General features: G+C 42.4%; 2 protein-coding genes across 2 annotated transcripts; both read right to left on the minus strand.

The window, feature by feature from the left end:
- Positions 1-424: 424 nt before the first annotated feature.
- On the minus strand, positions 425-16,031 carry LOC142374187 (ubiquitin carboxyl-terminal hydrolase 31-like). The gene is made up of 16 exons (XM_075457728.1): positions 14,419-16,031; positions 11,612-11,749; positions 11,294-11,382; positions 9,388-9,480; positions 9,030-9,165; positions 8,696-8,846; positions 8,430-8,607; positions 8,228-8,339; positions 8,029-8,123; positions 7,012-7,089; positions 6,766-6,895; positions 6,420-6,539; positions 6,093-6,318; positions 5,804-5,962; positions 4,477-4,629; positions 425-4,384 (listed from the first exon to the last, which is right to left on the minus strand). Exons 1-16 carry the CDS (start codon positions 14,953-14,955, stop codon positions 2,889-2,891), a joined length of 3,891 nt encoding a protein of 1,296 aa, XP_075313843.1. The 5' UTR covers positions 14,956-16,031; the 3' UTR covers positions 425-2,888.
- Positions 16,032-17,533: 1,502 nt separating this feature from the next.
- Positions 17,534-24,252, minus strand: cog7 (component of oligomeric golgi complex 7). Its single transcript, XM_075457730.1, has 17 exons — positions 23,771-24,252; positions 22,758-22,906; positions 22,470-22,586; positions 21,906-22,074; positions 21,738-21,820; positions 21,499-21,621; positions 21,222-21,420; positions 21,007-21,134; positions 20,710-20,864; positions 20,423-20,539; positions 20,269-20,334; positions 19,989-20,175; positions 19,163-19,303; positions 18,907-18,990; positions 18,698-18,812; positions 18,300-18,443; positions 17,534-18,164 (listed from the first exon to the last, which is right to left on the minus strand). The coding sequence occupies exons 1-17, from the start codon at positions 23,934-23,936 to the stop codon at positions 17,998-18,000; spliced, it is 2,310 nt and encodes a 769-aa protein (XP_075313845.1). The 5' UTR covers positions 23,937-24,252; the 3' UTR covers positions 17,534-17,997.
- Positions 24,253-25,049: the final 797 nt, after the last annotated feature.

The following is a 25,049-nucleotide window of genomic DNA, read 5'->3' on the forward strand; positions in this document are numbered from 1 at the left end:
TGCAATTCCCAAAACTGATGACTGTTCCACAAAATTACAGGAATGGAAAGACAAAGAGGCAACATTAACTCTTAATATGCTCAGCCTTGGGCCAAACTAATAATGCCACAATTGAATCAGCTCTAAATAAATGATGTTGCTGTAGTTTAATAACATATCATCTCCTTTCGTGACAGCATTGGACTTGACACGATTATATGTCTTAATCATCCCACAAGTTCAAACTGAAGGGCATTTGCGAGGAACAAATTCACACAGAGGGTGATTTTATTTTCCTCACTCATTATTTTCTGGGTCCTTTGAGATTTTCAAGCAAACACCGAGCACCACCAAGAGGAGGCGATTAGAACTGTAGAGATGAGTGGTCCCGCGAGCTGTTGGAGCTCCACAAAAGCTGAGAGTGTAAAACAAAATCAACAAAAGCTACTGTAAGCCAACAAAAAGTCATTTAATGGCTGAATTTTATTATGTCATTTCTATTGCATTGCTAAATCAATGTCATTACACTCGTCTAGGCTCAAAAGAAAATAGTTTAACGCTGTACATTGCAAAATATCACAAATATTAAAAAAAAAAAAAGATTCAATCATTGTCATGCATTTATTTAGATAAATATATTCTCATAGACCCTCACTGTTTTAAATTCGGCTGTCCTATGATGAGTACTGCATGGGTTCAGTTGAAGTTGATGTGACATACATAAGTCAGATTATTGTACAAACTGCACCACAGCATCAACACACTGAGGCCACCAGGCACTGAAGATAAAGTTTTTGATTTGCTCTGCACCGTATGTGCCAAAAAGCCATTCAAAGCGGTTTGTAGTCTGGCAATTTGGTCAAGAGATGTACACTCCTCGTTGAGAGTGACACTTTAATAAATACACAGTACTGTTCTATAACCACAAGTGCCACAGATAAACCTGTCCTTCAGTAAGATTCTTATCTTTAGCAAAACGCTAATGACGCTTTTCAGTGCAGCATTTCACAGTGAAAACTGTCCTCTTGTTAAGAAATCAGTTTTGTTCTAGGCTTTTTAACTAGGAATTTAAATCAAAACCATATTAAATTTACACATTACATATTGCACATTGTGTATATTTTTTTTCATCTTGAGACAAAGGCTGAAGACATTGCAGTTAAACAGGTCTTTTCTGGCGTGGTCCCGGCCTGTGAAAACATCTGAACTCGGCAACAAGCCTGGCGCTGGCTTCTCTCTTCGTCAATTACCCGGCTCTCAAAGCATATCCACTAAAAAACCTCAAACATGTTCACTGCAAATCTCCAACTATCAATGTGAAAACGAACTGCGGCAAAAGCTTCCTTGCCAAAGTCACACAGAAACTGTTCAAAAGCAACACTGCGAGGAAACATGTGAGACAAATGAATACAATACAGTAAAGCTTCATTCGGAGGTGAGTTGGTTTACTTTGAGAAGGTGAATGAGCAATACTAATCATTCATACAAAATGTATATTACTTTGGAGAAATGTGCAAACAAAGCTTCAATAAAGGACGCCTTAACATGCTCTCTGATGCAGGCATTTGGATAAAAATATACTGTTAGAAATAAATACACATCCAAGAGTAGCACTTCTACATACTCAGTGTGGGCATTAGCAAGAATCGGCTTGCATAGTTAGGTGCATGCATAAGCAATTAATCATGCAACAACTGTCATATACTTCAAGAGCAGTGATCTCTTCTCAGTCTACGTTAAAAAAGGTCAATGTTGATCTACTCTCAAGCTATAGATGTGTACAAGTTGTGATGTCACACACAGGATGGGCTGAATAGCACTCTATGTACAAGCATGGTGTTCGGCGAAGGCATCCCAGCTGTCTTTGATTGTGTCGTTGTCGTGTCACGCGCGAGGTGGCTTTTTACATTTAACCCTGTGTTCATCTGAGAGGAATGTTTGTACATGTCTGGCAGTCTGAAGAGGCTGATCCCCCACGAGGAACATGGGCGCCGCAGGTAAGTGTCGGTATCAGCGGCTGGCATGGAGGGGGGGGTGTTACAAGGTATAACCAGCGGGTAAAACATAAACATTAGGAGCATATGGAAACCGAGGTCTCCAGAAGCTTAACAGCAGTGCTGCGTTCCTGCGCCTCTCCTCAGCCTCCCAGTGACACTCTTATTCGGACAAAAGGAATTCATCTTAAAGGCTGTTGCAGAGTTAGTACAGCAAAGAGCATATGTAAACAGTAGTTCAGGTTAAATAGGCTTAATTGTGTTTTACTGGAAATGACATTTTCAGCGCTTAGTAAATATTAAAATTCAATTACAAATTTACCAACACCTGCAGTTATACAATTTAGATTATACATGTCTTTATGATTATCTGAGGCACTGATGTTTGTTGACATATGGCTCTCAATACTGAAGGAGAGCAGTACATAGTGACTTCTGAAAACTATTCTCTGCATCAGCATGTTCAAAATTACCATAAACTTCCTTTGGTGACTGAGCTGTCCGCGTTTGATGTATCTCAAAAGCTTCTTTCCACCACTATATCTGCTTCCCATCTTGTGCAAAGTCACTTTTATTTTCACATCTAAGACGTTCCTCAATGCTACAGACAAAACAAGGCAATGATTTCATTACATTTCCATGCTTATTTACAATACAGTATTATATTCTTCAAAATCAATGCAATCCATACAAAGTGCTTTGTTAAAATCCATTCCTAAATAGCTATTTAACTATGTGGACAGCAAGTGTCCGGTATGGCAGCTGGAATTCAGTGACCACTGAATAGCTACAGGTGTATTAAAGGTGTCTGTCAAGACACTCGGTCTGTGATGTTTAATTTAAAAAAAGAACGGAAAAAAAAACCCCACCTCAGAGCTGCACTGGAAACATTGTTATAAGACTCTCAAAGTAACATCACTTGGATTTCTGACTTGTTTGGGTGGAATTGATGGGAATCTTCCTGGACTGCACCGTCTTTTTAGCAGGCTCTTTCTTTGAAGGCTCCTTTGCGACGGCAGAAGACTGGCTGATTGTTTGTGCACCAGAGAGCTTAGATTTTGTGGAGGGCAGCAGTGAATGTTTAGCAGCACCTGATGTTTTAGAAGAATCCTTGTCTTTGGCTGTAGTCGCATTAGTCTGGGCCTCTGAAGCCAAATTCTGGGCTTTTTTGCTGGGTCCACGTTGGGTCGCTTCTTTAGTTGCATCCCCAACCCCGTCCTCTGGACTTCTTTTAGCCTCTCCTGCCCCTGCTTTCTCACCTGGTTTATGGGTCTCCTTGGGCCGCAGAGCTGTTTTAAAGAAGGATAAACCTTTGTCCTCCGTCTTATTGTTCCCTCGAGAGCCCCTTGATGGTGGAGCGGTGCTAGAAGAAGAAAGTCCTACGCTTGAGGATCTGAGACTAGTCATGGAGGAGCTACTACTTGAGCTCCGGCCTGTTGCCCTGTCTGGCCTGCCCTCTGCTCTACTAGCACCGCTCACCCTGGAGGGAGGTCCTCCATGGCTAACTTTCCTCTCTGACAATGCGCTGGCTCGTGAGGATTCACAACTGGTGCTCCTGTCTGCTGCTCTAGTCCTTCCAGCAGCCGAGCTTTTCTCGCCTCCTCGTCTCGAGCTCGGTAATCCTGTCGAACCGCTCTTCTTCTGCTGCGAGTCAGGATGTAAAACCTCTGGGGTTTGGGAGGACCCTTTCTTGGACGGGGTTCCTGTTCTGGACGCCCCACCCTTGCTTGTTTTAAGTGGTCCGTCGCTTTTTTCCTTTGGGTTTAATGCCGATGCTGCACTTTTGGACTGTGTTCGAGATGGCAACTTGTCAATGGCTGGAGATGCAGGGGAGAGAGAGCTGGAGGAGGTCGAGGAGGTGGCAGGACGCTTCTTGGGACTCCTCTCACCCTCTGCTCCGATCTTGCCTGAGGTCCTTTTGACACTAGCGCTATCTGCTGTCCCGTTTCTTTGCTTCGGCTCCTTTGGAGCTACTCCGTGTCGAGGACTGATCTGTTCGGCAGCTGTCACTACATTGTTGTTTTCACCCGTCTGGATGGAGCTTCTCTGTTCTGCCTGTGCTGCAGGCTTGAAATGTGTTTGCTCTGCCAGCCTCTTATTCCCTGCATTACTGTCCAAAGTGGAAAGGGCCGACTTGGCTTCTGACATTATGCCTGGCTTAGGTGAACCAGTGAAGCAAGAGGATGACTGCTGGTTATCAACCACCTCTCCGATCCTCTCCAGCGTTGGAGAGGAGGAGTGGGACTCCAGGGAGAAGCGAGAGGGAGAGTTGGAGCGGAGTTGGAGTTTAGCAGAGTGAGACCAGGACGGCTTAGAGCCATTTTCACTCAGCACAAGTGGGCTGGCAATAGAAGACCTTGAAGAGAACGTTTGCCTCTGCATGCCTCTCACCGCCGGTCGGGTTGATAGGCCTAAAGGTAGAATGATAGATATCACTGTTAAAATCTTCCACAAAGTTTGTAAGAAACATAAAAGTCTGTGTTTCTGTGCGAGTGTTCTTCACCATCGTCCTCGCTCCGTTCAGCAGCAAACTCAGCGGACTCGGACAGGGAGGCCAGCGAAGTGCGTCTGGAGGAACCAGATGAGGCTTGGCTCTGTGGACGACTTCCCATCAGCCGACTTATCCAGTGCTCACACAGAGACGAACTGGTGGAACCTGAACAGCCAAGCAGACAGCAGCTGAACTCGTACGATTTATGTGTGAGTGCAAACACAAAAGTGATTTTTATTCCACGTGTTTTCATTTTGCTCTTTTTTTTTTTTTTTTGCTGATGGAAGATTCCTTATATGATAGAGAAATCCAACATATTAGAACCATAGTGGAATTTATCACCAAACCATTTCTACAGCTGGTGGGTCAGATTCAAAATTTAGTCTGGATATATCAAACAATAGGAGGGGGGGTTGAAAAAAAATACATTTCTATCAGCCATCATCTGTCATTAGTCAGCAACAAAGTATATTATGAAAGCAAACTAGGCCAACACCATAATACTAACCAGCGTGTGTTTTTTGTTTTGTTTATCTGAAATGCATCACTAAACTCTGTTATAACTCCAGATATGGTAATGCTTTAGATCTGATAAATGATTAATTTCTAACAAATATAAAAACATAAATAAGTTTAAAAGAAGGAATCAATCATAGCAATAGGCCCATTTGTGAATGTTTTATTTGATCCTGAATTTGTTATTTCTGTTTCAATGAATTTAAGATAAAAGTTGAGACGCTACTGTCATAAAAAATGATTATTTATTTTACAAATATGTGCATCCTTATTTAGATTAGGCTATATATATATTATCAACATATTTGATCATTAAATCTACAATAATGAAAGATGTTTTAATATAAGCGATCAGTTGAGGAGGTTTATGGTGATTTATATTTGTTAAACAACGTACCCATATTACTTGACATTTGTGACGTAACCATTTTCATACATCTAACAGTTTTAATATGAAAGTAAAAGGCGAAAACTTAAATGTTTTTATCCAGCAATATGTCCCAAAATAATTTAACTGCTGTTTAACTGTGTGCTTTACTATGTGTTTTGAATCATTTGAAGTGCTTGTGTTTGACCAAATCCAAATGAAATGTACCAAATTTACTAGAGCCTTGTAGATCAAGAACATATCTGTCTCTGGAAGCGAAACGGTAGCTATACAACATGTCTATGTGATACTAAGGCTTGTAATAATTTACCTTTCAGGTGGAGAAATTTTATGAAACTGGTTGAATTTACACTGACAAGCCCATAGTATATTTGATACAGCATATTCAAAATATGGTGGCAAGAGAATGCACAAGCTTATGTCATAGCAAATTACCTCCCACAGAACTGTTGGCAGACCAAGATGGGATCGTTGCACGTCTTTGATAAAACAAGATGTAACCAGTCTGCTTGCAAACCTCGTCTTCAGATATGGGGTGAACATCGCTGTCATCAAAGCAATACCACTGTCCATCGATGGAGTTCTTACAGTAGGCTACAAGGCACAATGCAAAAAAAAAAACAACAAACATTTATATCATCGACATCATTAGGGGCTTTACTGCAAAGAAAATCAGTTAAAACATGGCGACTGCAGGGACTGGTTGTGTAATGAGCTCTGTTACCTGTATAATGTCCCCCCTGCATGGTCCCATGATGGTTACACACCGCATACAGGTCATAAAGGTAGTCCTCCGGATCACGGCCCATCCCATAGGGCCGTCTCCATGGTGACCAGTGAGAGGGGAGACTCCAGCTGCTCTGGCTTCTCTTTACCATGTGAGGTGCCATGTCCATGCCTGTGAGCGGGAACTTCACCATGTTCTGCATCTTCATACGTCGATCGCCGTCCTGTAGTTGTGACATATTTATGGTGTGTAAATAAAGGGAAAAATAGTAGCTACCACAAAGTAATAGGAAATATGCGTATAGGATCTCTTGATTTTATTGACCTGTCTAAAGCGTTTCAGGTGAAGTATGAGAATGTCTGGCAGGGTCCACAGGCTGAGTTTGATGCTGCCCTGCTGGAGCTGCTTACAGTGTGGACATCGCCATGCATCATCAGGGGCAAGCTGAAATACACATGTGCATTTAGACATGCTTTTTGTGTCATACAAGTATTTCAACTGATGCTACTTTGTAAGCGTTTCTATAAATGTATCACAATATTGTGGCAAGGCACGCTAAAAATGTCATTTTAATGCAAGTAATGTTAGGATTTTTCAACCGGCTGCTCTTTTCTGTTCCCATCAAACAAGTCCGGCATAACGGCTTTTCATAACCCCAGCCTCAGCTTACCTGTTCCTCTTTAGTGTAGAGTTGAAAGCACTGCGAAAGCGAACAGGTCTGAGGCTGCAGATGCTGCTCCTTTGCTTGACGCACACTTTCAGCATCCGGAATGTATTCATCCTCAGTTCTTTTGAACAGACTGTGGGTGTAACATGGCACAAGTCACAGAGGGATCAGTCGCTAGGTCTGACAGAAGGCATCAACACCTCAAACATCTGTCCTGGCTTAACGAGTGTGTTTGAGTCTCTCGCTTACTAGTCTTTCGTCTCCTTGTCCCATTCAACAACAATTTTGACATGAGGTGGCCCTCCTGGACCGCAGGACTTGTATGCCCTGTTAGAAATTAGAACAAAAATGCACATAAGTGATATTGACGGGTAGATTTTTAATGGTGCAGACTGATTTTTGACTACACTTGAAGGAATTTCCACTTTAGATTGCTCTTACAGGTCCCAACTAAGTTGTATTTAACTGTGAATTAATGCATATTAATGTCCATCAAACGCTTTAATGTATTTGAGCTGATGCTAAGAAGTGTTTTGATTTTATTTAGCTTTATTATTATCCAAAACAAAATCAAATCAAATTTATTTGTATAGCACATTTCATGTACAAAACAATTCAAAGCGCTTTACATAAAATAAAAGCATTGCAGCAGAGAGTGGAAGAAGCATTAAAAATACATAAAAGAATATTAAGAGAAACAATTAAAATAATTCAAATGAATTTAAAAAAGAGCAACAGTCCAGATAAATTGAAAGATACCGTGCAGATTTCATGAATAGACACATGAGAAAAGAAATGTTTTTAACCTGGATTTAAAAATGTCTACATTTGGTGAAAGTTTAATCTCCACTGGCAGTTTGTTCCACTTGTTGGCAGCATAACAGCTAAATGCTGCTTCTCCGTGTTTAGTCTGGACTCTGGACTGGACCAGCTGACCTGAGTCCTTGGATCCAGATGAGACTAAATGTCAAGTGTGACCTCTGGCAGACTAAAAAGCTTTATATTGTTCTAAACATTAACTTGAAACAGGTGCAGAGCTCCTTGTTTATTCGAATAGGAACAGGAGTTCAAATGTAATTTGAAGGAAAAAGTCTGTGCAACAGCAACAGACGTCTAAACTTTAGAAGAAAACCTATAAAAACAGAAGAGCAATTTCATGTCTTCTGACATCAATACCTCTCAAAACATCGTGGCTCCTTAGGATTTTTTTGAAATGGCAATTTACATGAGGTAGCACTGCTCTCTTGTGGTAAATTGTGGCATTACCTCTCCACTGAGGGATGGCAGAGTGGCTGCTCCTCCTGAGGCAACAGATATGTGATTCCAACCACTCCAACCACACGCAACGTGAAGGGTCCTACCTGCATCGAGGATAAGACATTCTAACATGTGGCAAGTAAGACTTAACCAGAGGATTAACATAATCTTAAATGTGGGAGTCCGTGTTGGAAATATGTATATGTACCTGCACAAAGACTCCAGGGCGCAAGAGATGTCTCATCTTCTCCAAAATTTCTTTCTGCAGCACATCCCATGTCACCGTACGCTCCAAATATAGAATAAAGGGATTCCCAAATCTACAGGGATTACAAAAAGACAAAGGTGTTGTTTTTTTTTTTTTAAATTAGCAGCCTGAAATTCTTGCACCCCGTTGTCCGCTAAAGTACCTGCGCCCCTGCTGTCCTGCGCAGGCTCTGTTGCACACCAACAGTACAATCTTCTCATCCTGCCCGCTGTTCTTATTGGGACTCTGAGGCGGTGTTGTCGGCTCTTGTATTTGTGTGGATATCCTATTATCGGTGCCGTACTTCAAGTTGTTCTGATTAAGATTTGCATGTGGGCTCCCTGAAAGGAACATAGAAAATTTGAAGTTAAACATCGGACACTACTTTGCAAATAATGGCAGCTTCCTTGTCGGAATGGAATACTGTACCGCCTCGCTTGGACCGGATCTGCTCTGGTCTGAAAAGCTCGGGTGTCTCAAATGCAAAGATGGAGTCGCTCTCCTGAATGATCTCAAGGTCGTCCTCGTCGTCACAGAAGGAGCGATGAAAGCCATCAAAGTACATTTCAGTGAGGACAATCTGCACAGAGACAGGGAACAAAAACACTGTGTGGGCTGATTGTGCTCAAACTTATTCATGCTGGAAACAGCGGTGATGGAGGAGGCATTACAGTCGAAACCATAGGAGATCCTATAATAACACCAGGCTCTACACACAAAAACAAGTGCACAACTTAAAGGTAAGGTTTGTGTGACGCAGCACCTGTTCGGAGGGGATTTTGGTCTCTTGGGCCACAGCTTGTCTCAACCTGGACACGGTGCCAGAGAGAGGCACGGCCACCCCGACTCTCATACAGTGGGAGCACTTGCCTTGGTACACCACTGTCACATACAGAGGCCTGCAAAACAGAGAGACTGAAACTAACTGGCTGATTCATAACCACAGCTGGACTGATATTTTAAATATAGACAGCATTTTCTAATTTTAGCTCTCTCCTGTCAAATCTTCACCGAATTTGACACTCTTCTTAATACTGCATTCAAACTGGCTTTCTATCACGTTGCATTTTTGGATACAGGGACCTTTTTTAGCTCACAAGCTATTGACAGAGACGCCTTACCGTGTGTGAGGTACTGGGATTGGCAGTGAGATGCAAAGGAAAGGATCAAAGGTGTTGCTCTGTTTCTGGCAGTGAGGGCAAGTCAGGGAAGACCTAAACAGAGAAATGAAGACAATTACACAGTGAGATTAGGCCTATGTTCGTTAGTTAGTTCATTGAAAGTCAACTTGAGGTATTGTTTGGGCCGCTTATATTGGGAAATAGTGGTGGACAACTTATCTCTTTTCATGCTACTGTTGGTTTTAGATAAGTTAGTGATATTAGTGTATTTGCCCATTTTTTTTTTTATTCTGACGTCTTCAAAGTTACTGGGTCCTTTTTAAAAAAAAATAAAACAATTACAAGACAACATTGACTTTGGACCAAAATACATGACATCAAAGTCAACAGATGCTCATCAAGTTAAGTGATGCAAAATAATCACGTTGCTGCCATTAAACCATAAACAGAGGAAAACACCATTTAATCAAACAGTAAAATGTCTCATTTTCAACATTTCATTCTTTTTCTTTTGTCTTCAGTGAATAGAACGCTGGTTCGTGAGACTTGCAAATGACACTATTTGTGTTTTGATTTACATTTTAACATGGCTTCCCAACTTTTTTTTATATATATGTATGTATATATATATATATATATAAATATATAATAATAATTTCGGGCTTGACTGTATATCTATTAATCTAAATAAACCCCAGTTATTTTCAGCTGCAAAGAATTTTGGTGCAGAATTACCTCCTTTTCTTTTAATAAAGGGTCGGTCTAGTGTTTCCTATTCTAAAGAAGAGAATTAAGGAAGCACAGAAGCCCCTTCTCTTAGCATTTAGAGAATCCAAGCAGCTCTCAGGGTGTAAAAACCGCCACTTAAAGGATAAGACCGGTTTTTTGACATTGGGCCCTTGATTTCACATTATAACATGATGTTCTACTCACCCCTGCTTGTTGTTGAACATTTGGAGCTGTTCCGAAGATATTCGCGAGGCGTCTGGCTGCTCTCTTGAGATATTCGGCCATCAAACGGTTTCCTATGGGCAAGCTTATACAGGCACAAACTATGCTGTTTATAATTTATTAATTACTCTACATTAGCACTGATGACGTGGAGGTGCGTCGCTTACTTAAAAAAATCCGGGTTATTGTAATTTAGATTTTTTTGTCGTAAAGTGGGTGTTACTGACCTCCTCATCGTGCTACTGCCACAGACAGCCCACAGACCTGCTGCCTATTTATTCATTCGGCTAAAATTCAAAATTAGTAACCCGGATTTTTTTAAGTAAGCGACGCACCTCCACGTTATCAGTGCTAGTGTACAGTAATTAATAAATTATAAACAGCATAGTTTGTGCCTGTATAAGCTTGCCCATAGGAAACCGTTTCATGGCCGAATATCTCAAGAGAGCAGCCAGACGCCTCTCGAATATCTTCGGAACAGCTCCGAATGACCAACAACAAGCAGGGGTGAGTAGAACATCATGTTATAATGTGAAATCAAGGGCCCAATGTAAAAAAAACGGTCTTATCCTTTAAATACTTCTGGGTCATTTGACTCAATTAGGAACCTTACAAAGAAAATAATCTATATGACTGGATACTAGATCTCTGCTTTAAAAAATTCAAACTACTTCCTTTAGCATGATGATCATATTTTTTTACCTATAAAGCGGTAATTCCGATGTGAAAAGGATAGTAAATCTATTAATCCAAACAACACACCTTTTTTAATTTGTGTGTGTTCAGATTCATATGTGTTTTTGTGGATGTAATTAATTCTCCAGACAGTCAGATCCAACATAGAAAACAAAGGATGCCGTTGACATCTTTCCAAGCAATTCATTAATCGCGGTCATAAATGAGCTCTTTTGTGAAACGATAAATGTGGACGTGTGACAACAAGCAATCATTTCACCTGTATTGTGCCTGAAACAGCTCCTGAACAAAAGAGCCAGGTGCTGGTAGTGGAGATCCTTCGGGGACTGTTTCTTCTACTACTGGAGGCTGGAGAAATAAGGCAGACAACGAGTTGTTTAGCTATTCTCCATTAAATGTGTGGGGTGTTCAGTAGCTTCAGTCGCCCCCTGATGGACAGTTGAAAGTATCGTAGCAAAGCTGTAGTATTAAAGTGTTCGATTAAAACATTAAAATGCTCTTAAATGTTGATTACACTGTTCTGCAGCTAAAATCAGAGTTCTTTGTAACATACTTGTGACTTCAAACTGTGGTTTACCTTCCTGGGGGGTCTGCTTTCCGGGTGGATTATTTGGTTGAGGTCTTCATGAACTCTGTCAAGCAACCAGAGGAGGAATTCTTGGGCATCGTGCTGGGAGTTACCTTTGAATTGAAGGGCGCTCTTCGACACCACATTCTGCAGCGAACAACAGAATGAACAAACTGGGTTTTTTTTTTTTCATCATTTGCACCAAAAAAAAACAGAATGTTTCTGGATTCTGGATTTGCACAGTGAGTGCCACTTCTGTGCTTTGACATTGTCTGATCATAAAATATTCAGCACACGAGACCAGGAGGACTATCAGTGTTAATCTTAAAAGGTCAGTGGAGCTAAAGTACGGCAAGGGGACTTTTGAGGCACAACATGAGCTGAAGCTTAGCTGTAAACTGTCAGCTGCCGGAGATGACAACAGTGTGTACTCTACAGACACACCTGGGCTGGCAGCTGTGAAGTCACCTCTACTCACACAGGCTATCAAATGTCAAAGATATGAGGGGACTGAGCACTGTGTGCCCTCAAAACCTCTCCTCTGGGACAATCCTCACATTCGAGGTATTACAAGGACAACTTCAGCATAGCGTCAGTCTTGATTCTGTGGCTCCACCACAAAGGTCGTCTTTCACGAAAGTTGTGTGGATGAACGTCGATTAGAGCAGATAATATGGATTCATTTTCGAAGTATCCGTTTCTCTTTGACAAAGCACTGAAATAAGGACTGTGTCCGTGACATGAGATCATGTGGCTCATCATACCGCACGATATGCACAATTACATAAAGCAGCACAAAAAAGGGATCAGGGCAAAAGTCTTAATGTAGTGACAAATTTAACCTGAGTAACCATCAGTCAGTCTTCTGTCTTCAATCTAGCTCTACACTTCCCTGAAAGTGAGAGGCGGAAACACAATCAGAGGCTGCTACATCCTCCCTTTTAGTATCAAGTTCTAAAGGCAGTGCATCCAGAAAGCCTCCTAATGAAACTTGACGGCATCAGTTGTGTCGTCCACTGTCAAATGTCATCCATCACCTGTCAGACAAGAGAATACAGTTTGTACTGCAGTGTTTTTTTTTTTTTCAAGTCCAGTTTAAGATGACCACGGTGAAAGCACTCATGCCCAAAGCCATAAAAATAAGATATACAGCTGCTTTTATAGGCCGATGCTCTCATATAAAACTATATTGCTCACTCCTTTTCAGACTGAGAGAGATATGAAATGGTATTTTGAACTCGGAGTGTATGGATACTTCAAACACAGCTCGCCCAGCCCGAAAGCGTTTAATGTGACGGTTTTTTTTTTGTTTTGTTTTTTTAACCTGGACCCAGCACAACATAAAACATGAACATTTCTTGTTATTATCTATAAAAGATTTAATGGATGGTAGTTTGGGATGGTGTATTATATAATCCTAAAAACACCTGCTTTTGAGAGAGAGAATGGATCCTGAGTAACAGCAGATAATTCCTCAGTCCTGTTATTACATAGATCCCTAATGATCTTTAAGTGCTCCCTGCTGAGGCTCAGACTGTGGGCTGCATCGAGACGCACAAACCCATCACATGTGTGCACTCAAACGTTGTGAGCGCTGACCACAGAAACTGTTTGGCTTGTCTTAAGTTCAATTAGCTGCTTTTAAGATTGTGACATACAAGTCTCCCATCTATAAAGAGATGCTTTGAATATCGGAGTACTTAAATGTGCTGAAGTACTGTTGTATTTTTCTAGATAGCAAAGAAGAGGGAATCAAAGTCAACATTCAGCAAGGAACAATGCTTTTAAAAGCAGCAGTTTTACCCTAATTCACTTACGTAAAAAACAAAAGGAAATTTAATTAATAAGTACCATTAATAGATGTCCCAGAACCAGTTAAATATATCCATTGCCTCTCACCTTTATGAGAATAAACCATATCCTAGTCTTAGTATTTTGGCTGGCAACCAAGGTACAAAAAAAAGACAGAAATAGTAACACTTTCAAGAATGAAGACTGCGCTAAATGGCCTCGTTTCGGCTTAGTTTCTCCACATTTTCTATTTCTGTATCTCCAAAAAACAGGCTGTGAGTCGGGGAACAAAGGCCCACAAACAGTATTCCTTTTGCCTTTGTTTTTGTGACAGACAAACTTTTCGTTGTCGGGTGGCAGGTTTCAGGTGAAATGATGAAGGAGCAAATTAGGATGGAACAAAAGCAGACAGGTGCTGGACAGAAAAAAAAAAGTGTTACAGCAGCAGCTCTGGAACTTTGTTTGTTTCAAGTTTATTCTTTCACAAAGTGGCTGTTCTTGGCTAAATATGAGTAGGAGATAAACTGCCATCACAGTGGTGAGATCTGTCTACCCTCGTGTGCCAGCTTAAATGTTTCACCCCACTGTATGAAACAAAATAATTGTTTTGAGGTAGATAATTAGAGAGTGGAGTGACCACAGGTATTTCTAAGGCTTTCTCAGAGGCCTAATTGAGGCCAGTTTCAAAGCTAATCACGGCATCTGACCCTGCCTGGAGTTATTCTGAGAACCTTGTCAAATCACATTCAGAATTCTTGCTTTGGAACTTTAAAGACAGCATGAGCTCAGAGTTAGAACTTTAAAGTAAGCTCGGTGTGGGGATAGATTTACAACTGGATCAAATAAGATCATTTGTACTTACAACTTTGTACAAATGAACTCTCCCTCAGTGCTGGAGCTGAAGTTAGGGACTAGAGCAGCAACGTCAAACGTGTTCTCTATAACTTTTGGATACTCACACCATGAGTCTAGTGTCTTCTTGGTACTTTTTGGGGACCCATACCTGCAAGAGATGCTCAGCCTACCTTGAAGTCCCTGCTGTGCTGAGGTGTGTACTCGAAGGTCCACAGAGCCCGAACCAGGCCGGACAGCTGCTCCGTCACCTCCCCGGTGTCCTGCTGCTGGCTGCTCAGCCTCTTCTGCACCAGCACCCCGTTGGACTTCGCCTTTTCGCTGTTGCTGCTCGTCTCTCCTCCTTTGAACTGCTCCAAAGCCAGATACTCGGCGAAGAGCTCCGTGTTGCTCAGGCACTGTAAGATAGCGTTCATGAAGCAGGTGTTGCCGTGGTTCTTGAGCCCGGCGACACCCGGCACCTTGTCCCCGAAGTTGAACCCCCCGCAGTCGCTGTCGTCGGACGGGACGGACCCCCCTATGGTGCTCTGGATCAAAGTGGGGTCGTCCTTCTCGTCTTCGGTGGCCTGCTCGTCGGTACCGAAGTGAGACAGAGTCGAGAGGGTACGAAGAACTCTGTTCATAAAGCTGCCCACGGAGCGGACCGAGCTTCTCCGGAACAGCTTTTTGCTGAAGGATTTCTTCTCCTTGTTGCTTACAACTTTCGACATGATGGCTTTCCTCGCTGTTACGCCTTAATTCCAGGAAGGGGCCCCCCCTTTCTCAGAGCATCTTCTCACCCCCGCGCAGTGGCACCTCCATCACTTTGTCCAACACAAGGCCCGAGCATATTTCACAGAAACATAAAGGCCTGGCAGTTCTGGGACTCATATCATATAGAGACAACAGAGCGGGATCGAGTCAGCCCACTTGCAACACTGCGTCGAATTGCATAAACAGCTTCCATGGAAAGCCACTGTCAGGGCGCTTTACATGAATGCCTGGACACGTCCCACGCCAGCCACGCGCCACCATCATCTCGAGCTGGAAGTCTGGTGACAAAACATCACCTTTGTCATTGTTCTGACACCGAAAACAAGGCGCGGAGGTTGAGCGTCAGTGTTTCGTCGGGCGTAAACATTAAATGAACCTCTCGCAATTAGGCTGAGCGCGAGGAGCGGGATTCCTCATCATTTATTAAAGAAACCGCAGCTCCACCCTGTTAAAGGTAATGTCTTCGCATGGCCATCAAAACCCGTCGTGTTGTTGAAATCTGACGGCTGGGAGACGTTGACCCGGTGGCCGTCTTCCTTACACCATCTTCCCAGCGGGTGCGCTCGCAGGAGCTCTGCCAGACCGAGGAAGCCCCCGAGCGGGGCGACACAGCCCGCCGCTCCCTCGCCTTCGGATGCTGAGGGACATCATCGCTTCGCGGGCCAGATGCGAAGATCGGTAGCCAAGTGTTCATTCGAAAGTTTTTTCGCTTGTTGTTGTTGTTTTTTTCTTCCCCCCCTCAATACTTGTGTCAGTTTTCGTGCTCCTTATTTCCGCCTTCAGATGCGCTTCATGGCGAGGCCGCCTCTCTCGTCTCCATCATCAATCGTAAGACACCGATACTGCAGGCAGGGCGGTAACGGCTGACGTCAGGCCCAAACACTGGTCCATGTTGGAGGAGAGCAGGTACAGCGGCATGTGATGCTGGATGATGCTCCATCCGTGCTTCTGGACAGAATGTACACTGCCAACAGCCAATCGGGTTGAAGTGATAGTACAGCCGCAAATATGCGGTGCAACGAGTTCAGGTTCAGACAGCTAAACGAGGTAAAAGGTGGCTTATGCAAAGCGTGTGGACACGTGGGGCAGCAACAAATCCTAATCTCCATCAACTCTACAGTATTTCAGGGTTTTACTTTTATTTTGGCTAGACGTGAAGCAGCACAGGGTTGCAACTATGGCCAACTTCCTGCTAATGTGCTTATCCTTTGCTTGATTAAGAGATTCGTGTTTTGGTTCATAACATGTCGACATGATGGACCTTTTCTACGACTATTACAATTTTGTTTACAAAAACCTTAAACGAACATCTGTTAGAATAGAAGGCAATGGTCTGTGGATACCTATTTTAAAATGACATGAACACACCAAATGTCCATATATTATCAATTTTATCCATCTGCCAGCTATTTATTTTTGGAAACATTTTTGGATATGAGCAGAAAAACAATAGAGAAGGGCCTCTGGGCCTCGGCTCATTTAAAATGCACAAAGGTAAAGGGAAAACCTGAAATTCTATTTAGGCATCATGCACATCACATCCCATAGGCTAAAGAAGAGAGGGACAAACCTACTTAATATGGGATAAATTAGTGCACAAGGTGTGGGGAACTAGCATGTAGATAACACCTTTTTCAGAAAAGCAATAAGCCTATTTCACCAAAGATAATAACAAAACAATATCCTGCACATCGCACAGCACAGGTCAGTAGTGACAGTGTCCGTGTGCTAAACTGGGATTCTTGCAGTCCACACCCGTCACCCACTGAACACTTTTGGCACATTACGAAACAAGAAAACCCAAGCAAGGACGCCCTAAACCGCTGAAGCTGAAATCCCGTATCAAGCATGAATGAGAAACACTTCACTTCACCTCACTTCAACCGTACAGCTGTTTTCGCTCTCCTCTCCCTTCAGGAACTTAAAGTGTGTGTAAAAAAAAAAAAAAAAAGAAAAAGAAAAAGAAAATAGGTGATGTAACATCTTCTTTCTTGTTGAAAACGTGCTGGTGGTGTAATGAGCTGAATTTTTAAATAGCTTATTAGAATATTTTGCCTAATCTAAAATCCAAAGAGAACAGCAATTCAAACAGTCAAGTGAATCATTGCTGTTTTTCCACCATCTTTTCCACCCCATAATGAAACAACTCAAGGAACGTTTGACACGATCTTTAAAACAGTTGTGTCCCTCTTCTCCGTTGGTAGTCTTACCTTCGTGTTACAGCAGTGACTTCCATTCAGCCATGGATTCTCCACCAGTGAGACCCTTCAGACTGGTCACCACTGACAGGTTTTAAAGCTTTTTGCAAAAGGGTCACACGCTCAGAAAAACAGAAAGCCTTCTGCGAGTAAAAATGACAGTTTTAATGTCAGTGTTTTGATGATACTGCATGAAAACAAATAGGCAAAAAGTCTGTGAACCAAAATGGAACCCATCTATTAGATTAGTCAGCCTGCACTACAACAACAAAGACAGACCCCTTTGCTTTTAAACTGAATGTGAGATTTAATGAACAAAAAAAAACAGTACATCTCATACCACAAATATTACCTCTGAATAATTTATTAGCCCAGATCAGATATATTACAATGATATATTGGCCATACAGACTCTAAATGCTTTGACACAGCCCCTCAACACCTTGTAAATGCAAGAACTAAAAATGACAAGTCAGGATAAATTTACCTTTTGGCTTGGCTTAAAGGCATCATCAGCGGCGACATATCATTTAATTAAAACTTCGATCAACGTCATCCGTGAAAAAGAGAGGAACACACCTGATTTCAATCTCCTAACATTCCCATGATCCCCCGCATTCATCTCGACAGAAACGCCTTCCGCGAAAATCATCCCCCTCAAGTTTGAGATTCAAGGAACTGTAACATGTAAACCAGCTGCTATAAATATCACATTCTCCTGTTTGTTTACAACAAAGGAAGTCCCACGTGCCGCTCAGGGAGTCACGGTACCTACAGAGTCCTCCTCCGTCTCCACTGGTGTTAGTAGTCGATGCACCGGAGCGCAGCGATGGTGGAAGCAAGGCGACGAGGAAGCAGCTTGGCCGTCTGTCTGTAGTCTTCTGGTTTAGTCCTCAGCAGCGTGATGATGTGCTGCAGGGCGCGCGAGGGCTGCAGGCCCAGAGCGTCCATCACATTGCTCAGATAGTCTGCAGAGCACAAACAGGACTCAAAATGCTGGCAGACGCAATAACTTGACTGGTGGCTTTTCAATGCATATGTCACTAGTCTTGGCCAGTGTTAACAATTAAACCGATGTTAGTCCAGCCTTTCGTTTACTGTACCGATATCTGTGGCCAGCTGTTTAGTGGAATGTGGGGTCAGCTGGGGGATAAGCAGAATGGCATCACAGTAGGTCTGCATGGTTGCACGAGCAATGGAGCCCAACCAGTAATCTGCTGTGTTGTCCAGCTCAGGAAGGTCGTCACCTGAGACAGTGTGACAAAGACAAGGTGTTCCAGATCACAAACTGTGAACGAGTTAGTGGCACAAGGGCACTGATGCAAAGGCTTTTTTGAACAGGGAGGGGTTTATTTTTGTGTGATGACGGAAAAAAGTAAAAAAAAGACAGATAAGAGTGGAGTAGTATGCGTAGATAAATACAAAAAGTGCAGAGAATACAGAACTGTGCTGCAACGGAAGTGAGGAAAAGAAAAAAAATGAGGAAAAACAAATGTGACACCTTGCTCTGGTGGGAAAGGCAGCTTCCCAGCATGCAAGGCCATTTCGAGTGCCGGATCCTCCTGTGTCACAAAAGGCTCCAAATGAAGTGGCAGAGACATCAGGTACTGCCCTATCTACACAGGGAAAAAACACCGGCATGTGGTTGATACATCTGGGAGCAGGAAGCAGCAGTCCTGTTGTGTTTAATTAAAGCCAAACTTGACTAACATTTGTGATGTACTCTTGCGGCGACAGGCTAAAAGTGGGCAGGTCTTCAGTGTAGCCCTCTCCGAAACCAGAAGTCTCTTGAATCTTGACACAAACAACGAGGCACAAATCAAACAGCACGAGGTCAGAATTAAACACATACCGGACATCCAGCACTCAAATGCACGTTCAAAGTCAATCTCCCAGCACTCATGCACTCAAGTCGTATCCATCAGCATTTGAAATCAAATCATCTAGAAACCTGACACGCAATCACCTCCATCTTGGAGACGAGACAGAGCTGGTGTTTGATCTGCAGGAAGACAGAGTCGAAGGCCAGCTGGTTGGCTTGTTGATTGAGCCTGGTCAGAGCTGTTCTGGGCTCGGCTAACAAGTTGGAGTTGCCCGTTCCCTTCTCCTACAAGACAACGGGAAACAGATGCACAAGCTTAAGCAACTGAGAGTCTTTGGTAAACCAAAACACCAAGCTCTTCATCAAACGCTGCAGCCCGCCTGTTGACCAGAACAAAGAGGCGCGAATCCATCACCCCAGTCTTGTGCACCCTTCATTGGCTCCCTGTCGGCTTTCGGGTGAAATTTAAGGTTTTATTGATTGTTTTTAAGTGTTTCAACTCCATGGGCCCGTCTTACTTAAGTGAGCTGCTGCAGCCATACATTTCACTCAGAGCTTTGAGGTCAGCTGACCAGCTCCTGTTGGCTGTTCCCAAAGCCAGGCTAAAGACCAGAGGTGATAGAGCCTTCTCTGTGGCAGCACCCAGACTGTGGAACAGCATCCCGTTGTCTGTCAGGTCCTCTCAGTCTTTAGGCCAGTTCAAATCCAGACTGAAAACATCTCTTTTCCCTGGCATTCCACTAGCTGAAATGGAGTTTACCTTGGCTTGCTACTTTTATTGTCACTGTTATTTTATTGCTAATTCTATCTCAAATTGTATTTTTTTATCTGTGATGAAGTTATTGTTATTGCTATTTTATTGATGACTCTCTTAATATGTGATGCAGTTGCTGTTGTGAAGCACTTTGGTCAGCTGAGGTTGTTTTAATGTGCTATATAAATACATTTTGAATTGAATTGAATCGAATACCTTTAATGAGTAGAGGAGCTCCATCAGGTTGTTGTATTCAGCCACATTTCCCCTCTGAAGGTAGTTGTATTCCTGCCAAGGGTTTCTAGTGGCGCTCTTCCTCTCCGTGGAGCTGGCCTCTTGGATGCCTGCCAGACTCCGTGGGCTGTACGACTCCGACAAGTACTTACCTGCTGTGCCCAGGATCCTACAGGACAGAATGATCATTGTTGTTGTTGGTCTCAGGTGAAAGGAAACAACCGGAACCTTTCGAAACATCTGGCCTAAACATTTCTCTCACTTGTTTGACAGCTGCTGCTCAAACGCCCCGCACTGCCTGAGCAATTCTCCACATGTGGCAATGATCCTGCAAAGGCAAATATGAAATCGGTGAATTCACGATGGTAACCGTTGCGCGGTTTTCATTAGAAGTTTAAAAAAAAAAAAACAGTAACCTGACTGAGTTCTGGAAGGCTGTCCAGTCCTCCTGGAAAGCAGCCGAACCTGACGCGTCCTCAAGTTTACACTTCTTCCGTATTGACTGGAGTGTTGTGGAGAAGTCTGACACATACCTGCATTGAGCAAATTATTACAGCTGGAGGCATAAATCAATAAATCTCAAACAATCAAACCAGACCAATGATTTATTTGATAAAACCAAAAGATTCATATATTGTAAGACGCTCGTGTAATTAATATAGCATGTGACTTGTGACTGTGATTGTGAGTAAAGGATCTTTACTTGGTGAAGAGGGCTTTGAGAGCTTTAAGGAGGCCACACACACCCAGTCCATCAGTCAGTCTGACACAACGGTCCACAGCAGCACTAGCCAGACCAAACAACTTGCCTACAGAGTGGCTCAGCTCCTCTACACAATCAATCACCTCCCCGTGCTCCTAAAAAGATGAGAGAATAAATATGGAGTGTGAAACAAAAGGTTCGATAGACACAGAAAGAAAATACTGGAAATGAGATTTCATCGTCAGTCAAATCAGTCAATAAGTGGTGGGTCTGTGGATTTGAGTGTGGAGTTCTAACCAAAGGAACAGCACTGATCTGAATGAGGAGATGAGCTTCCTCCAGCTCTCCATACTGCAGTTGATGAGCTTTGTAGGGATCACACAGCACACACACCAGCTCATTCACCTTAAGAAGGTTATTCTCACCTAGAGGAGCAAATACAGACAGAAAATAAGGATCTCACTTCTCACATTCTCAGTTTGTCTTCAGTCGAGCCCTGTGTATGTACAGACCCAGGTGTGGAAGCATGGCAGCCTCCAAGCTGTGTCCAAAGGTGGATGCAGTGTGATGAAGTTCGAGCAGCGTGTCAAGACGCTGCTCTTGGGCTGCCTGCTCCATGGCTGTGCTCAGGCACACGGGGATGGAAGGCACCATGGCCCCCAGGGTCTGGATCAGCAGCACTGTCACCACCTCGTACGGGTTCTTAAACACCTGCAGGAGTTTAAAAATCACAGGTAAGTGTCAGTTGTCACTTCAGCGCACCATTTTTAGTACTGTAATGCGTCTCACCTGGCTGCTCCACTGGAGCTGAGCATGCCAGGAGGAGAGCAAGGTGTCGTAGAATTCAGACAGCTGCTGGTTCAGACTGAGCTCGCTCTGAGAGAGATCCTGCCATATGCTCACCAACTGGCCCTGGAGATGCCAAAAAAACAGTCATTCAGATGCTTACATTTGTGAGAGTATGCTTTTCTTTTTACGCCGATTTATTCACCAACAATAAAGCTCTTCGAGAAGACTCTAGCACATACCTTGTGACACTTGTAGTAGTACGCTAGAAGCTGGGGCATTCTATCAATCTCTGTGAAGACTTTAACAAATAGCTTGGCCTGGTCTGCAGAGAGAAAGGAAACCAATCAAAGTTTGTATTGGGAAATCAAACTTTATCCAATACCTTATTATTGAAAGAAATTTCTTACCCATAGACATGGAGTTAAAAGTTGCTACTATTTGTGGACTGGCCATGGCTTCCAGCCTGTTTTTCAGAGCCTCGAGGTGGACGCATTTTTCAGAATAGTCAGGCGTGTCCACCAGCATGGCCAGGCTGCTCTGCATGCTCGTCAGCTTGGAAGAAATCACCGCAAGATCCTGGAAACAAAAAAACAAAAAGAGAAAATCATGACTATTGTTTTTCGTATAGTCCATCATCGCTTGTGCAACACAACTAGAAAACGGTTACCATCAGAAATTGTACATGTTCGTGTCCTTCTCTGGCAAAAGCAGAAATCTCACTGAATTTTTTTTTAAAAACGACAACTTGAGCCTGCATCCGGTCAGTTTACAAGCTGCCTTGGTTGTTTTGCACATTCAAAAGAGTTTAAATTATTGCTCATCTCATGAAATCAATATCTTTTTATACAGAGTTTCAATACATAAAATACAAACAAAGGTTTGTGACCATTCCGCGACAAGAAAGGCAAAATAATTGAATAAATACTGAGAAAAGTCTTGTGGCCATTTCCCTTTCTTTTTTTTTTTTTTACCTGTGTTTTGAAGGTCTCTTCAATGTCTGCGCTCAGTGTGCTCCATTTGTCTGCCTCCTGCAGAGCCTCAGCTGCCAGCTGCATTCGGCTCTTCACTTGATCTATTTCTACAAGGACCTGGGGAACATGATTGCTGCGTTATCACACTTAACTTTCTATACTGCTTACGATCAGCAAATAATTTCAACAACATGTCATCAGGTGAGTCATTGTCTACCCTTTCCAAGTAATGCGTGACTTGTAAATATTTAATTTGCAGCAAATACAGTGAAGGAATTGCTCACACACCTGCATAGACTGCACAGTGTCTTGCTCAAACTTCTTGATGTCCTCCTTCACCAGCACCATTTGCTCCTTTAGGAAAGAAGCCTCCTGTTTCAATGCCTCCACATCTCGCAGCACTCGGGGCATATTTTGGAGCGCTTGACTGCTGCTTTCTACAGAAAGATAGACAGTCGGCTACTTATTGGTCTACACAGCAAGAAAAGTATCTCACGGGTGGTTAAACAATGCCACTCTCTCACAGATATAACCAGTATAACTGCTGTTCCTTCTCCAGGCGATTTATTTGTGTGCGTTTATTCGGATTATACAAGGTATAGGAGTTGTTTTGATTTTAGGAGGTCAATTATTCAAGAAAATTTCACTCTAATGAGCTTCATTTTCAAACTGAATCAGTGAAAAACCTAAACATTTGTTTAAAAAAATCAAATCCATTCATATTCTATTTGTATTTAGTATAGCAGCTTTAACACAATCGGAGATGCAATTACCAACTGATTTATTGTCAATTTCAGTAATCGTTTAAGCAGAAATGTCAAAAATTTGCCCATTTTAACTTCTTAGACACAAGGATTTGATGCATTTCCTTAATCCCACGTGAATGAATGTATCTGGGATTTTGAATTGCTGGCCCAATGAAGATATTTCAAACATCACACTTTTGTCAACCTAGTGCCCACGTCACTATTTTCTTAAATTTTTGTAGGCAACGCAATTGACAGAACCTGTGGAGATTGCCAGAGTAACCAACAAGGGAAATAATCACGAGTTGTAACATGTAACACCCATCATCGTGGCATAAAAACGTTCCTTAATAACACTTACACTTACAATAACAATAACAGTCCATTAGTGAAGCATTTACCGCTGGGATCCTGACATTATTAGCATTAGCTATGAGAAGCTACCCGACGAGGCGACAGGTTTCACAAAACGAACATAATTCAAAGCACGATAAAACAGAGTCAGCTGCAACATATGCCTATGTAAGAGTGCATTGTTGGGCTCAAAATCCAGACCTTCGATGGCGTTGTTGACTTCCTGAATGAACAACTGCAGCTTCATGACCAGCGTTGCTGCGTGAGAATCTGCCTTCCCCGGCGCATCCTTCTGAACCACTTTGAAGGCACCGTTGACCCAGTCCTTCACGTCAAAATCGTCGTCGAGGAATTTAGAAAAATCCATCTTACTCCTTTAGCGGTGCAACAGGCTGCATGGGGTTTGCCCAAAACTCTTGAGGTGCAGCCGGTGTCATCGAACCATTGCTAACGTCGTGCTAGCTAAGTCTTCCCGAACAACGGCTTCGACACGAATATAAAATAAATGGCCCAGGAAAATGAAATTATCATCACAACCAAGTATAGCTCCAACAATGCGACGGCCTCCTCCAGAGTTATTTTTTAAGTTTACCAACTCAAACTGAGAAAAGTAGATGCATATTCCCAAAGGTTTGATGCTAGCAGGGCTCCTATCACTGACAACAACTTCCTCTTGTGCTTTCTATTTGCTTCCCCATAAACAAACGCTGAAACAACGGACCTATTATTTCAAAACGCATCTTTATTTTTATTTTTTTTAAAAAGGTGAAAGGAAAGAAAAAAATCAAGTCAACAGAACGAGAAAATTGACGTTTGATCTGGATAATTTTTCTATCGATGTTATCTATCAACGACACAATTCTAGTCAACTTAAAGGGAAAAACGATAAAAGTGGTGTCACGCAAAAGTAGATCCGTGCAGAAACATACCCAAGAAGGGCTACTTTTTTTTTAAAGATTTAAAATGTTTATCTTGAGTGCAGTGCCTGTCATTTTCAATATTCTTACAGAATACATACATTTGTTGTGTTTGTAGGCGTACGTATTTGTGCTGTTTTTTTGTTTGTTTGTTTTTTTTGGATAAGCAATTAAAAAAATATAACAAGAGTTGCCCAAGACTTTTCCTTTAACTAGTTTTCATTGACCCCTCTATGTCTTGAAGGATATTTTATCACACCCTGGATCCAGGAATTAATTTAGCTTATTTGTACTTGGCACATCTGGAACAACTGGTACAGATTATCGCTGTACTGGGGTACATGGGGTTCAGTTTGGCATATAAAGCAGCTACTAGAGATATTTCCCTTTTCTGCTCATCAAGTTTATCAAGTAGGGTCAAATAAAAACAGTATTGGTACATTTCTTTTTGAAAGGTTCACCTTCTGCTGGTTCACAATTATAGGAATGATGCATTTTTATCAAATTTGCACTCAAAAAACACGTATGACAACAATTCCTTACCAGTGTACTCGTGAAATAAG

This window comes from Odontesthes bonariensis, chromosome 23 (genome assembly GCF_027942865.1).
Source record: "Odontesthes bonariensis isolate fOdoBon6 chromosome 23, fOdoBon6.hap1, whole genome shotgun sequence".
Classification (NCBI taxonomy): domain Eukaryota; kingdom Metazoa; phylum Chordata; class Actinopteri; order Atheriniformes; family Atherinopsidae; genus Odontesthes; species Odontesthes bonariensis.

Bases quoted from the DNA above. Each gene is read 5' to 3' on its own strand.
- LOC142374187 (XM_075457728.1), bottom strand. From the start codon at position 14,955: ATGTCGAAAGTTGTAAGCAACAAGGAGAAGAAATCCTTCAGCAAAAAG. The intron at 11,750-14,418 runs GTAGGCTGAGCA...TGTTCGCTGCAG, and splicing joins AGCACAGCAGGGACTTCAAG to AATGTGGTGTCGAAGAGCGC. The intron at 6,896-7,011 runs GTAAGCGAGAGA...TTACACCCACAG, and splicing joins GACAAGGAGACGAAAGACTA to TCTGTTCAAAAGAACTGAGG.
- cog7 (XM_075457730.1), bottom strand. From the start codon at position 23,936: ATGGATTTTTCTAAATTCCTCGACGACGATTTTGACGTGAAGGACTGG. The intron at 21,421-21,498 runs GTGAGACGCATT...AAACTCCTGCAG, and splicing joins AGCTCCAGTGGAGCAGCCAG to GTGTTTAAGAACCCGTACGA. The intron at 21,135-21,221 runs GTCTGTACATAC...TTGCTCCTCTAG, and splicing joins TGCCATGCTTCCACACCTGG to GTGAGAATAACCTTCTTAAG.